This window comes from Mesocricetus auratus, unplaced genomic scaffold (assembly GCF_017639785.1).
Source record: "Mesocricetus auratus isolate SY011 unplaced genomic scaffold, BCM_Maur_2.0 Super-Scaffold_100025, whole genome shotgun sequence".
Lineage (NCBI taxonomy): Eukaryota > Metazoa > Chordata > Mammalia > Rodentia > Cricetidae > Mesocricetus > Mesocricetus auratus.
This window is the reverse complement of record NW_024429206.1, coordinates 15,924,803-15,939,527: the sequence shown is the minus strand read 5'-3', so window position 1 is coordinate 15,939,527 and position 14,725 is coordinate 15,924,803. Positions and strand designations below refer to the sequence as shown.

Sequence of the window (14,725 nt, the reverse complement as noted above, 5' to 3'; positions counted from 1 at the left end):
CACACACACACACACACACACACACACACACACACACACACACGCACGCACGCACGCACGCACGCACGCACGCGCGCAGTGATAATTAAAATTAAATGCAAGGAAAGCCATGAGGAGGAAGTGTCTCTGTCTGCCTTGGCAGGAACTGCTGGCTGGCCACAGCCCTGGGCCACCTATGTGGCTAAGCTGGGACTCAAACCTATGGCCCATGCTTATCCAGATTTCTTCAGTGGCCAAGGCTGGGGGTGTTGTGTGATCTTGAGCAGAGGGGAGCCTCTCTCTGTGCCTTGGTTTCCCCATCTTTTGAATGGTTTGGGTGTGCTCGGTGACAGGCTCACAGTCTTCAGCCACATCAACACACATGAACAGGGCCGGTGATGGGGACTCACTGCAGTAGTGCGGGAAATGGGGCCCTGGGAGGGCCACATGGAAGCTTCCAGGGGGAAAGACTGCCCTGTACCTCTTCATGGACAGCTTACCCGTGAAGCCCCCCAGCTGAAGCACAGAGAGGTCTGTACTCAGCCCGAGGTTGCTCAGCGGCATGAAGGGTGGAGTTGGTCTCTGGCCTTGTTTCAGCCCTTTGGGACAGTGGTTTATGTGGTTCTGCTGAAAGGGGAGCTCTTGTGGGCATCATTTCTGCTTAGTGACTAAGAGATTGCTCCTTGGCCTTCAGTCTCCATTGCTTGATCCCAGCTGGGGTGGGGCTTGGGGAGGGAAAGTTCTGTGTGGTGGGGAGATGATGTGGGCCACGGGGTTGGAGCCTTTCAAGTTGTACCCAATGCCTAGATTTGGTCAAGGCTCGGAAACCCCACTAGAAGGCATCACTGGAGGTCACGCTCATGTGGCCATATGGTGTGCCTGGTGGCCTCTGGTTCCCACAGAAACACTGGAGCATGGAGGCAGATCTGTCAGGTGGAGTGGGTGACCATCGTGGTTCCTGTCCACAGGTTCCTGGTGTCTGTGGAAACTGGGCTGTCCTATGTCCTACTGGGGTCTCCTGCCAAGGGAACATGACAGCCTGGGTTCTGAAGGCTGCACAGAGAACATTGGCGCCTATGGTGGATGTGAGCTCTGGCCTCTGACGGCCACACACATTCTAACTCTGGGGGGGTCCCTGTCACCTCCTGTCCTTCTGCTGTAAGTTAGGTGTCATTGGGTGCTGACTGTTACCAGGAAGTTGCAGGCTAATGCTGTACACAGCCATGGCTGTCACCCCAACCTCTCTCTGCTGTCCAGCTGTTCGCCATTATTCTATCTCCTGTGTTTGAGGCAGGCCACTGATGACTGGCTGTGTCCCCACGTGCCATATACCCGTCTGTTGTTTCTGAAGGAGGTTGCGGCCGTGGGGTGGGGACACATGTGGGCCCTTAAACCACAGGCTGGCCGGCCTGTGCTGGGCACAGTCCTTGGCCGAGCACCGGTTATGCCAAGCAGCCAGCCCTCTGAGGAGAAAGAAGTGTTCACGGGATATGGGCATGCATGTCACTTAAGGTCGGTGATACACAGGATGGCTTTGGAGGATGTCCCTGCCGGAGGCTGTGACTGTAGTGGCGCACATCCCTGGATTCAGCCAGTCCCTGCCCTAGTGGGGTGACATTGTTTGTTCCACAGAAGCTGCTCTGTTGAGAGTGCCTTCCTGAGAGCTTGCTGCCTTCCAGGCTCCTCCCTTGGCTCTGCCTAGACAGGTTCTTCCTGGCAGACTGTGCAGCCAGGACCCTGCTGTCCCCAGGCTGCAGCCACTCCACCGTGAGGTGTGTGAAGATGTCCCTCCCCTGTTGCAAGCTTGTAAGGCTTCTGTCTGCCTCCTGCCCGATGCCATCTGCCCACTTCCCTTCCCAGTTGCTGTCGCCCCGACCCACAGTCTGTCTCTAGCTTCTTGGACGCTTATAGTGGCTTGTCAGCTGTGCCACCCATGGCAAAACACTCTGATGCTGTGGTGTCCCTTAGCCACTGTCGGGGGCTCCCCATCACTCCTGGAACTGTGGTCTGTGGGACCTTGAACGACATCCCCGCCCCCCATCCAATTCGGTTCGCAGACACACAACATCTCGTCTTACCTCTGGGCTCCTCCTGTGGCAATGTTCTCCACCTGGAAACCCTCTGCCGCCTCCTTCTCAGAACCTGGGTACCCAGACCCATGCTGTGCCCATTGTGGACATTTGTGTGACCAAGTCTTAAGTGTCTGGCTCCTTTTACTCAGTGTGGCATCCTGGGGTCGTCTAGTGTGGTCTGTGACCCCAGTCTTTTTTTGGCTAAGAAGCACTTGCAATTTAATGGGCAGGGCATGCTTGTGAGATTTCTGCGTTGTGATTGTTGGGAATGGGACCATTCTGAGCATGTATGTATCTGCTTGACTCTTGGTCAGTTCTTTGGGTGCCTAGGAGTGGGGTTGCAGATCCTCAGTAATTGTGTATTGCAGGTTTTGAGGACCTGCCAAATTGTCTTCCTAGTTGCTGTTTGTTTTCTGAGTGGGCTAGAAACAAGGCTGAGAGTCATAGAGGTGAAATGTGGGTCAGGTAAACTCATGGGGTGGGGTCACTAGCATCTCGGGCTTTGGAGGACACTGGGAAGGCGTTGGTGGGGTGACTTTGGATGATGCCGCGCCTGTGTCCCTAGTGGATGCCCTGTGAATCTTGGGGCAGAAGCCAGAGGTGGCCTAGAGAGGCATCCTGTCTGCCTGCAGAGCCTGTGGGCTCCGTGCCTACGCTCCCACAGGCTAAGAGAGTAGACATTGTGGGCCATTTCCACCTCCCAACCTTCCTGTGCATCCCCAAATAAAATGGTGGTTTTTGAGGCCATCCATGGTGTGTGTGACGTTGGACCATGTGACACAGGACGGTCAACCTCAGGGTGAGGTTGCACTGATGGTGCTGCCAGCTCTGAAGCCAGGAGTGGGGTGTAGACTTGGTTACCCCTGTCCCTCCCGAGGCCGCATTGTGCCTCAGGCGCAGGATAGCTGTCATGTGGGCCTCCCGAGCTTCTGTTGGTAAGTGTAATGTGACATGTCTCGTTTTGGTGGTAGGTAGTCTGGGTGAGTCAGAATTCTTTTTTTTCCTAGACAGTGTTTCTCTGTATTGTTTTGGAAGCTGTCCTAGAACCAGTTCTTGTAGACCAGGCTGGTCTCGAACTCACAGAGATCCGACTGCCTCTGCCTCCCGAGTGCTGGGATTAAAGGCATGCACCACTAACGCCTGGCTCAGAATTCTTTTTAAAAATTTTTTTTTATTTAATGTGCATTGTTGTTTTTACCTGCAGGTCTGTCTGTGTGAGGGTGTCAGATCTCCTGGAACTGGTGTTACAGGCAGTTGTGACTTGTCATGTGGGTGTTGGGGTTGGAACGTGAGTTCACACTGGTTGGGTAGGGACTGGTGCATAGTCAGGACCTCCAGATTGGAGGCGGGTGGCGGTGTTCATGGCTTCTTGGATCTGCAGTCTTCACCTTCCCTGCTTCATTTCTCTGCATGAGGCCATTCACTGGCTGACATAGGCCATCTGCTGCTTGGAGAGCAGTTACAAGTCAGCCCAAGAGGAAGGGCTAGGATGAAATTACAGGGAACTGGGGACCGGGCCAGTCTTCTTATCTTTGACCTCTTGGGATACAGCCCAGCCTTAGCTCCGGATTGCAGTGTGAAAAGGAAGAGCGTTTTACATGAGGGACTGGCAGGGAAAGGGAAGAAGGACCGTGGGGGTGGGTCTCAGTCTTCCCACTGGCCTCTTTGGCTCCTGCAGCCTCTAGGTTCCCATCCTTGAGACCACTGGCCTGTTCTTAGAGCATTTTCTGTATTAGCCGTGGAGTCCTGCCTTGAAGGTGGCCTTTATGCATCTTGGATCTGTTTGGGGCCCTCCTGTCCAGGATGCCTGTATCTGTTCCTAGATGTCCCTGGTGTGACCCTCAGCATCCAGTCCCCTGATTCCTAGTGGCATCAGGTCAACCGAATGTATGTCCCGTCCACATCACCTGGCAATCTCTGGCTGAGGACAACAGGGCAGCCTTGCCCTGCGTGGGTCACCCTGTGACCCATAGTGGGTCATTGGTGTGTACCGCTCTGCTAGCACACAATCCAGGGACAGGCCCGGCAGCTGTGAGCTGGAGTTGCCAGGGGCTTTTGGAGAACTTTGCTCCGGAGACCTGGAAAGTCCCGGCTGTGGAGTGAGTTGGCTGGCTGCTGTGGGTGTGGGAGCCATCTGATGGCTGTTGGTATGGTGTTCGCATCGAGGCTCCCAAGCTTGCTGGTTGAGGCCCTGGCTAGGGGGTAGATAGGGCTTGTGGTAGGCAAGGAGTTGTGGCTTTGGACTGTCTTTGGATGGAGGCTCAGGCAGGAGGAAGGACTAGGCCTCTCTGGCTATGGACCAGCTGCCTCGGGCTCAACGTGTTTTCTTTCTCTTTTCTCCACAGGCACCTGTGACAAGGTCGCCTGCCATCAGATGACCGAGACCAGCCCTTAGTCCTAGCTTCGGTCAGCAGTGTCTTGTGCTTCAAAGCCTACCCGGACCCTACCACCATGTCAGGATCGACACAGCCTGTGGCACAGACGTGGCGGGCTGCAGAGCCCCGCTACCCGCCCCATGGCATCTCCTACCCGGTGCAGATAGCCCGGCCCCACACGGTAAGGGGCATGTCTGCCCAGTACCACCTCTGCTGCTCTCACGCATCTTCTGAAACCGGTTGCTTTGGTTGCAGTGGGGGCACTGGTGGCAGCCAGGTGTGGTGACGCAGGCCTATAATCTCAGCTTTGGTTGCAGTGGAGGCAGGGCAGCTGTGATTTTGAGACCACGTCCTTATTTCAGTGTGGGAGCCTGGAGCTAGGCTGAGTGGATGCTCTGTCCGAATCTGATCGACAGTGGACACGCCCTTCCCAGCCAGTCTCATTTCTGCTCTTTTTGGGACTGGGGTGGTTTTGGGGAGGGAGACTGAGGTCGCACTCCCTTCTTCCTAACTGTCAAGGTTTTGGTGCCTATTCGGCTGTAAGACTGAGGCCCAGTGTCTGCCCCTGCCAGGGTCCTGTTCCTGCTCTCTTAATGTGGAGCAAGCAAGAAGCTGGGCCTGTGAGTCCTCTCTGTGGACCATTATTGTGTGCCTGTTGTATACCATGTTGCTGGCTGTTGACCGAAGGGGCGTGAGATGGTATCGGTCACAGCTGGGTGGGAGTTGTCTTGAGTATATATGTGTGTCTAGGCTCATGTCTGTCCCTCCTGGATGGTGTGGTCCATTTCAGTGACAGAGCTGTATTTGTGTGGGAGACTTCTCTACTTGTGAGTCAAGTATGCTTACCCATGAGCCTCGGGGCCTGGGCTCAAGGTCCAATGCACCTGAGGGCCTAGGTGTAGGGCCAGCTGTGGTGAAGGGTGTTCCCTGTGTAGTGCACAGCTCTCTCAGAGTGGGGGGGGGGCTTGGGGGAGCAGCCATGGCAGTGTTGGGGTGCTGTACTCCCTGGTCCACACCTTGACGCCATCACTTAGTGGCCGTCCGCTGTTCGAGATACTGGGTCGCAGCTGTCATCAGCAGCAAGGATATTAGCTCTCCAGGCCTTCGGGGAACTCAGACCTGCCATCTAATGTTGGGGTCACTCAGTTCTGTCACCTGTGGAGTGAGGGTGACAAGAGCACCCACAAGAATGCCGGCACATGTGGCTGTCTGCTGCCACCCTAACTTGATGCTGTTCCAGCCATTTCCTGGAGAGGCCCTGCCCGGGGCTTTCCCTGCCCTCCAGGCTGATGCCTGTGGCCTCCTCCGCGCCCTCTTCCAATCATATCCTCGACTACTTTCTCTGTGCCTGCCCAGCCTCAGGGAGTCTTCTAGCTGCCTCAGCCTCTTCCCTCTCACCTGCTTCCTGATCTTTGCCCCATCTGTGTCCTCTCCCCAGCATTTAGGGTCACTGGCTGACCCTAGGCACCTCCTGCTCTCCTGCTGGGCCATTGGTGACACAGGATGTCGCCAGACAGGACCTAGTGGTTACTAACCCCACTGGGGTGAGTGTGACCTGATGGGATGGCTACAGGTTGGAACATGTCTGGCCCCTGGTGGGGCCCACGTGCTCCTTGTCCAGGGAACATGCTTACTCTTTGGCCTCTAGCCCTTACTGGGCCATCAGCAGACCTCTGTGACTCCTGGGGACCGTGGGTGAAGGCTGGGGTCTGTGATTTGGAGCCCCGGTCTCTCTGGCAGCCTTTCCTATGACCCTGATCTCCAACCCCCTTCCCTCCCCTAGGCTCCTCCAATAGTTCTGACTTCCTGCAGCCCTTTCTCTCAGCCTCTCCCCAGCCTCATTTCCCCAGCCTTCCCCAAGGCCCTTCCTCAAGTCAGCCTCCCTTTCACCCCCACCCTTCCCCGCCCCCACCCCCACCTCCCCCTCTCTGTAGCCCAAAGGTGGGTAGAACACAGCCACGAGAAATTGTGCTGTGCTTACTCAACACTTCTGTCTTGGGAGCAAGAGAAACTGAGGCATAGCAAGGCCGATGCGCTGTAGGAGAGCACAGCATCTTGGGGAGCTGTGTGTCCAGCCCTGGTGCCATGACCAGCTTGGTTCTGCGGCGTCCTGGGCCGGGGGAGCTGGTGTATGGGTCTGGGCCACTGCACATGCTGTAGCAGGCCTCTCTCTCTTCCTGGAGGCTCTGTCTTCTCACTTCAGCCAAGTGCGGCGCTTCATGAAATGTTGGGGGTCTACTGAGGTGATGCTATACTTGGACCACTAGCTGGTCTTCATGCGATGTGATAGTAGGAGCCCAGACAGCAGACACCCCTTGCCTCCAGCATCAGACAGTCCCCTCGTGTCATCCAGGGGTGACAGGCTTCCTATAAACCCCAGGCTGTGTTGCCCAGATCCCGTGGTGTGTCGTCATGTTGTGTCCCCGCACCCCCCAGTATGCGTCTGGCAATGGGATGCAAGAGCCATGTATCGCCTGGCAAGGTGTGTGCCAGGGACGCCTGATGGAATTGGCTGTCTCCAGCCTTGGCACCAGGCCTAGCTGGCTGACTCTGCTACGGGATGAACCTGCAGGCTGCTGTCTAGTCACAAACTCTGCTATGCCACATAGGGCATAGTGGGACTGGATGTTATGTAGGGACACCGATGGGGTGCTGTACCACCTGTACATGTCAGAGCTCTGCCTTAGGGTCCTCATCTATTTATGTAGTCATTCATTAACGTATTCATTCATTCATTCATTCATTCATTCATTCATTCGACAAATGCTGATTAGGTTTGTCACCTGCCAGCTCTGAAGCCCTGGGGACAGAGCTATGAAGGTGAAGAAGCCCTCTTACCTTGGGAAACTGACACTCTCTTGGAACAGTGAGCAAAAGTGAAGTAAGAGGGGCCCATATTTAAGTGGGGAGTCAGATACCTACAGTGGCGTTGGGACCGGAGAGGAGGGACAGGCCAAGTCCTTCCAGGATAAGCAATGTACCAGTGAGGGAAAGTTCTGCTGGAGTGACCTGTGAACCCGGGCTTCACAGGAGGGGGCTGAGCCCTGCCTCCTTCTGTCTTGTGTGGATCTCTACTGGACTTGTTCTGGAGTACAGCGTGCTTGTTTGTTGGGGCTCCCCACTTGCTCTGTTTGCTGTGGGAATATACAGGCACTAGGGTGAGCCTTCTCTCGTGAGTCAGGCCTGCTGCAGTCTTCTGTGGGGAGGGCAGGGAGCCGGCCACCTGTGGCTGTTCCGTTTCCCCGCGGAGTGCCAGCCAAGACTGCAGAACCCCTGCTGTCATTGCAGTGCAACCTGGAGGAGCTGCTCTTGCTCATTCTCTCAGACCACCCATGATGTCCCCCTTGTGTGGCCGGCTGCCTTGGGGGTCACGTTAGCTTGTGCAGAGGGCTAGGCTGTGGTAACTTGAGGTAGTCTTCCCTTCAGAGTCCTCCTGTCTGCTCCTTCCCCTTGAAGTCCCCCTTGTAGGGTCATCCTGGTATCCATGTCCTTCCTGTGGGTTCTACCCTGCAGGGTTCTCCTTCAGGGTCTTGAAAGATCCTCCCAGATCCTTCCCTTGAAGTCTGGTCTCAGGTTTCCCAGTTGCTGATTCTCCAGGGACAGGGTCCCAGCTGCTTCCTCAGGGCACCTGACTGGTGCCATTGATTCTACAGTAAGAACTGCTTTAAGAGCAGAGCTAAGGCCTGGAGAGACACCTCAGCCAGTGCTGCTGCTCACCCAGACCACCCAAGCTTGGCTTCAAGCACCCATTTCCAGCCAGCAGGTCACAACTGCTTCTGACTCCAGCTCCAGGGAATCCAGTGTTACTGCACACAAGTGCATGTATGCAGCATGGATAGACATACACATGGACACATCATTAAAGATAACATCTGAAGCAAACAAAATAAAAAGGACCGAAAAGGCTGGGGTGGTGGCGTACAGCTTTAATCCAAGCATCCAGGAGGCAGAGGCAGGTGGATCTCTGTGAGTTATAGGCCAGCCTGGTCCAAAAAAAACCGAGTTCCAGGATAGCTAGGGCTATACAGAGAAATCCTGTCTTAGAGAAAGAGGGAGGGAGGGAGGGAGGGAGGGAGGGATGGATGGATGGATGGATAGATGATAGAGAATGAATGATACCTGTAGTCAGTTCTTGCTATCTGTAGCCATAACCTAGTTAGACTTCACTATGCAATTGTCATGCTGCAGTGCAACCAGGCAAGTGTCCGTGCAGACAGAACAAAGTGACTGCCTGGTAAAGGTGCTCTGTTTTTCCAGTCAGAGTTTATGTGCACACTGCTCTCTTTCCCCTCCCTCTTCTCTTATTTTTCCACAGTGATAAGGTAGGTAGGTGATCTTGGCCCATGTGAAAGATGTAGGAAGGCTTTCCTTAGGGACTGTGGGATCCAGGGTAAGATCAGGATGCTGGTGAGCAGTGAGGGAGCCTGGCACTGAGTAGAGACTTGAAGGTTGGGGCTGACTCTCCAGCACTCTTGCTGCACAGGTAGACTGAGATGGAGGACATTGACGACCCAGCATTGGCCAGACCAGTGAAAAATAGCATTGCTCAAAGCTGGAGGGTCCAGCCTGCCTCTCCCTCCCCACACTGTGTAAGCCAGCTCGTCTTCCCCATGGTAGGCGGGGCTCTAGAGCAGCTGCTTGGCTGAGCCCTGGGCTTATAGAGCCATCATTCTAGCCCCATCTGCACTGGCTCTCCCTCCTTCCCTTGGGGTGCCCGAGCCTGGCTCCCACAGGGATTCCTGTCCACAAAGATACCTGGGTCTCCACTGAAGGCGGATCTGTTTCTGCTCCTAGGGATCCTTGATGCTAGTCCTCTGCTAGGGCAGTTCCCAGGCCTCTGTCTATAGGCAGGACCTGGGATAAGTGACCCATTCTCTGTGTGGTGTTGGGGATATAATCCTTTTGTTCACTGGGACTATGTATTACTCTCATTGGTTGGTAATAGAGCTGATTTGGCCTATAGCGAGGCAGGATAAGGCTAGGTGGGAAAGTCAAACTGAAAATACAGAGAGGAAGAGGGGTAGAGTCAGAGAGAGACGTGCAAGCAGCCGCCAGGGAGACAAGAATGCTAGAGGACACGTAAAGCCACCAGCCATGTGACAGAATACGGATGAATAGAAATGGGTTTCTTTAAGTTGTAAGAGCTAGTTAATAATAAGCCTAAGCTATAGGCTGAGCATTTTATAACTAGTATAAGTTTCTGTGTGTTTATTGGGGACCAGGCAGTCAGGACAAAAGAAAAGCCCTGCTTCCGTTTACAGCGTGGTCCTTTGTGTAAAGCAGCAGCTGGATGATGTGGGCAGTCGTAAAGGTGGGGTCTGTAAGCTGATGGTCCAGCCTGTGGCCTTGGAGGGACTGTGCTTAAGTACGTCCTCCCCCCAGGGCTTGAGTGCACTAGCTGGGGAGTAGGGTAATACAAGAGGGCTACAGGTCCCAGGGAAGCCTGTGGGGAGGTGTAGAGCCCAGCATTTTGTGGATTATAGCCCTCCTCTACATGAAGGGCCACCCCAGCCTTCTAGCTAGACAGGGCTCAGTAGCATGGTGGGAGCTTCGCTGTGGCAGTGGTGACTTGAGGATGTAGTGGGGACTCACGTGAGCCTCTTGACGCAGTGTGGCAAGGACACGGCTTGCTCACCATCCTCTTCTCCCACAGGATGTAGGGCTGCTGGAGTTCCAACACCACCCTCGTGACTACGCCTCACACCTGTCACCCGGCTCCATCATCCAGCCACAGAGGAGGCGACCCTCACTGCTGTCTGAGTTCCAGCCTGGGAGTGAAAGGTGAGGAGAAACTGCGGCTCCTTGCCTAGGCTGCGGTGCCTGTCAGGCAGATAACGAGACTTTGTGGGCCAAGCTGCGGGGGTCCAGACTTTAGCCCTTCCTGGTGCCATGGGCTCCTGGTGGCATCCTAGAGCCACGGCAGGGCTGTGGTCTCCCAGGAGCAGGGGCTGTGGACTTGCAGCAGGAGGAGGCCCCTATGACCATCCACCCAGGGTTGAGTAGGGTGGTTAAGAGACAGAATGCTCACAGCTCTCTACCTGCTGGCTACACCAGGGTTAACAGCAGGAGAGCTGTGATCAGCTAGTGATGTCTGCTCAGGGAGGGTGAGAAGGAATAGTGTTGGGTGTGCTGTTCTTTGCATGATCTCCATAGCGCTTCTCAGGCCTGTGCCGTAAGAGTCCCCAGGGGCTTGTTAAAATGTAGTGTGTTGGTCAGTAGCAGTGGGGTGGGTCTTATGTTTGGCCTTCCTGGTCAGCTCAGAAGGGTCTGTGGGGTCTTCCGGCTGGGCAGTCACCATGAGACCTCATGACTCAGAATCACGTCCCCTCCTGCCAGGGAAGACAGTAACCTAACAAAGCTCCTCATGAGAACCTGGCTAGGTGGACACCTGGGGTCTTAGTCCTGAGCCTCTGTCTCCTGTGTGATGTGCATCCCTGGTCTCTCACAGGTCTCAGGAGCTCCACCTGCGCCCCGAGTCTCGCACCTTCCTGCCTGAACTGGGCAAGCCTGACATAGAATTCACAGAGAGCAAGCGCCCGCGCCTGGAGCTACTCCCTGACACCCTGCTGCGCCCGTCGCCCCTGCTGGCCACTGGGCAGCCCAGTGGGACCGAAGACCTTACCAAGGTACACTTCAGCCAGATCGATGGACTCTTCTGCCACTGCTGCCACGGGCAGGAAAGGGGCTGGGGTGGAAGCAGGGAAAGGCCGGGCCGAAGGAGCAAGGGCAGCTCTGGCATGGGTGTGACTGAGCACCGGGGTTGCAGTCAGGCGGTGATGGCAAGAACGGAGACGCCATCTTTCGCCTGCAGGAGCGTGTGCAGACCTGTGGCAGGACCCGTGTATGACTGTTAGCACTGGCTGGAATGACTGGGGACGGGAGTGAGAGCCAGGGACCGATTGGCATGCCATCAGTCCCCATGCCCCTCTTAGGCACATTCCCTTTGCCCCATGGTGGCTGGGCTGCATAGGTAACAGCTTGTGCGGGACAGTGGTTTGGGATTCCTCAGGCTTCATGCAACAGACCAGACAGCCAGGACTGCCCCATGTTTGACTGCCAGGGAAGGGGACTCCAAGTGTCCCTTAAGATGAGACAGGATGGATGGCATGGTGCCTGGCGTATCAGGGTTTTGCTGCCCGGGTCTAACTGGCTTCTTGGGTTCCAGGTGGGCTGGGTGGGTCTACTTCTGCAGCCACGTGTGCCTGAGGAGCCCTAGAGCACAGTCAGGTGGGCCCCGTCTCCATGGAAGCGCTCTGGACTCTCAGGAGGCACTGGCCACCCTTCTCGCAGCTCCGTCCTACGTGGTCGTCCACCCTGGTGTCCTAGGGATGGGACTGTAGCGTTGTCTGTCATCATCGGTGTTAGGACAGCACTCTACCAGACAGTCTGTGTCTTGGGCCCTGTTCACTTTTATGGTTTATTTTTCTGTTTTTCTACGTAGGGTCTTGATTAATTCATCAGGCTGTTCTAAAACTTACTCTGTGGTTCAGGCAGGCCTTGAGATCACAACCTTGCCTAAGCCTGGCATGTAACTCTGATGACAGGCCTACGGCGGACTCGGGCTTGATCTTCTGTTTTCTCGGCCCCGCTCCGGTGTGGTGCTGCCCCAGGTTAGGGCCTCTCTTCCTTGTTAGTCAGGTGCTGCAGTAGGCCAACCCTAAGTGACCCAGACCCAGCTGGTAGAGGGTTCAGCTATGAGCTTTGCACACACACCTTAAGGCTGGACCAGGTGACAGGACTAAACTCTTAGCCTTTATAGGAGACTTAAGATATTGGCATGAGCTCTGGAATGCTCCTGGCATGTTTTAGCTACAGAAGTCCGGCCTATTCCCAGCCTGTTGTGCTTGGTTGGGACCCTGTCTGGTGGCCTAAGGCAGGTGCCAGGATGTTAGGGACACAGATGGCATTTGCTTCCCCGACACTGAGCTGGTCCTCTTTCCCTGCCCCAAACCATCCCTGGTTTGGGATAGAGGTCAGTTACAGACTGACAGATTGACACTTGCCTACGTCAGGCAGCTCCCTCTGCTGCTCTGGGACCCCCTCCCCCTTCCTTCTCTTCTAGCTACTGAGCCTGCTGGCCAGCACCCATTTCCTGCCATGGAGATGCCAGGTCTAGCCACTGTCTAGCTTGTGTTGGCCTCAGTTGCCCTGGGACACCGCCACTCACCCTAACTGTGGCAGTGGCCTCTCTCACCTCTCCCTGTTGCTTGCTTCTGTCCCCCCTCCATCACTGGGTCATGTGAGGACAGACAAGGTCCTGTCTGGGTTTTTAAACGCCTTTCTCAGGCAGGAAAGTCTAACTCCTTTTCAAGTGTCTGGTGTGGTCAAGCCCTGACGTCATCTTTCTATACCAGTCCCCTATGCATCTTTGTGGTTTCTTAAACCTGGCCTGGCCCCACCTCTAGGCCCCGACACTGGCCGTTGTGCGTCTGGTTCCGCTGTGTTTCCCTCAGAGGCTTGCTGGACTGATGGCAGTGGGTACCCAAGGCTGTCTGGGAGCTCCTGATGGGACGCTGTGAAGTCTTCTTGGCATGGCACTCTGCTGACCATAGTGGGTTTGGACCTGGGACAGGTGTGGCCACTGGGCTGTCCTCCAGCCCTGCGCTGTGGGAGATGGGTGACCTCGCTCCAACTTCTATCCTCCTGCATCTCTTCTTGCCCAAATATTATTCTTTCCCTCCACGCCATCCCCTTCCCCCTCCTTTCCCCTCCTCCCCCTCCTCCCCCTCCTCCCCCTCCTTCCACCTTTCCCTCCTTCCCCCTCCCTCCCCCTCCCTCCCCCTCCTGCCATCCCTCTGCTGGTTTCCTTCCTGCTCCAGTTCTCTGTGTCCCTTTGTCTCTGTTTCCACCTCCTACCTGCCCATTCAGTCACCACCCAGCCTTCTTGCTCTGTTGACATATACCTCTCACAGCTACCCCATCTGTCCATTCGTCCGTCCGTCCATCTGTCTATCCATCCACCATCCAGCCTTCCTGCTCTGTTGACATATACCTCCCCACAGCTACCCCCATCTGTCCATCTGTCCATCCATCCACTTATACAGTCTATCTATTGTTTCTTCCCGTCCTCTCCCCTGAGTGGTTCTGGTTCCCGTGACTGGTGCCAACAGGATGGACATTTCCTGTCCCCATGAGTGTCTAGTCTATGTGCCTGCCATGTCTCCAGTGGCCAAGAGGACTGTCTTCAGTGCTGATAGGAAGCTAGGAGGGACATCCTGATTGGGGGGGTGGTGGCAACTAGGGTCTAGGCTTGAGGGGGGAGTGGCCACTCAGGACAGTGGGGTGGCATCTTCCTGCCTTGTACCCCAAGAGGGTGAATCAAGCAGCCCCAGGCTAGGTGGGATTCTGTATGTGGTGGTCAGCAAGGAGGAGGTATGCCCAGGAAGGCTATGGGGAAGACAGGCTAACACTGAGTGTACATCTTGAGGATCTGTCAAGTGCCAAGGTCCTCCTAGCCCTATGGGGCCAACATGGGACATCCCTGTTTGGGACTTAGGCCAACAGCTAGAGTTGGGGGGTGGGACTCAGGCTATCAGCTCCTGGAGGCTCTTCTCCCCATCCTAGGACCCCTGTTAGCCCTGAGCCTGCCCTTGGGGGGCTGTGCATGGCCTCTTAGTGGTGGGCCTCCACAGCTGGGTAGCAGGTGGATGTCTCCATGGTAATGTCATCCTCTGCTGTCACCAGCTGCTTGCCAGAATGTCCCAGTCCTAGCCTCAGGCTCTTCTGAGGGTCTTTTCCTCACAGTCACCCAATGAGGCCACTTGTGGCACAAATGTCCCTGTCACCCTGTCTTAGTTAGGGTGACTATTGCTGTGATGAAACACTGTGACCATAGCATCACTGTTCATCATCAAAGGAGGTCAGGACAGGGACAAACAGGGCAGGAACCTGGGGGCAGGAGCTGATGCAGAGGTCATGGAGAGAGCTGCTTACTGACTTACTCCTCATGGCTTGCTCAGCCTGCTTTCTTATAGAACCCAGGACCACCAACCCAAAATGGGCTGGGCCCTCTCCTGTCAATCACTAATTCAGAAAACACCCCACAGATTTGCATCCAGCCTGGTCTTACAGAGGCATTTCCTCAGTCAAGAGCCCTTCCCCAGATGACTATAACTTGCATCAAGTTGACATAAAACTAGCCAGTGCATATCCCTTTAGGCTCTCTGCTTCACCTGTCTGACTCTCATTCTGTCTGTCTGCTTGACTGTGTGTCCCTGTCTCTGTCTCTCTCTGTCCTACCCTCTGTCCCTCTCTCTCCCTGCCTGGGCCCCGGCTGGGCTGCAGCCAAGCTCCAGGAGG

General features: G+C 55.4%; 1 protein-coding gene across 24 annotated transcripts in view; it reads left to right on the top strand.

Moving 5' to 3' along the window:
• The window catches only part of Ncor2 (nuclear receptor corepressor 2), a 159,201-nt gene that overhangs the window by 47,912 nt on the left and 96,564 nt on the right, over window positions 1-14,725 (top strand). For 23 of the 24 annotated variants that reach the window (XM_040731477.1, XM_040731479.1, XM_040731485.1 and 20 more), the window contains 3 exons: window positions 4,397-4,607; window positions 10,080-10,207; window positions 10,875-11,052. In XM_040731477.1, the coding sequence (XP_040587411.1) occupies window positions 4,503-4,607; window positions 10,080-10,207; window positions 10,875-11,052 (411 nt within the window). In that variant the 5' untranslated portion in view covers window positions 4,397-4,502. The remainder of the gene's footprint in view (window positions 1-4,396; window positions 4,608-10,079; window positions 10,208-10,874; window positions 11,053-14,725) is intronic. The other variant, XM_013120943.3, reaches the window with a different exon arrangement.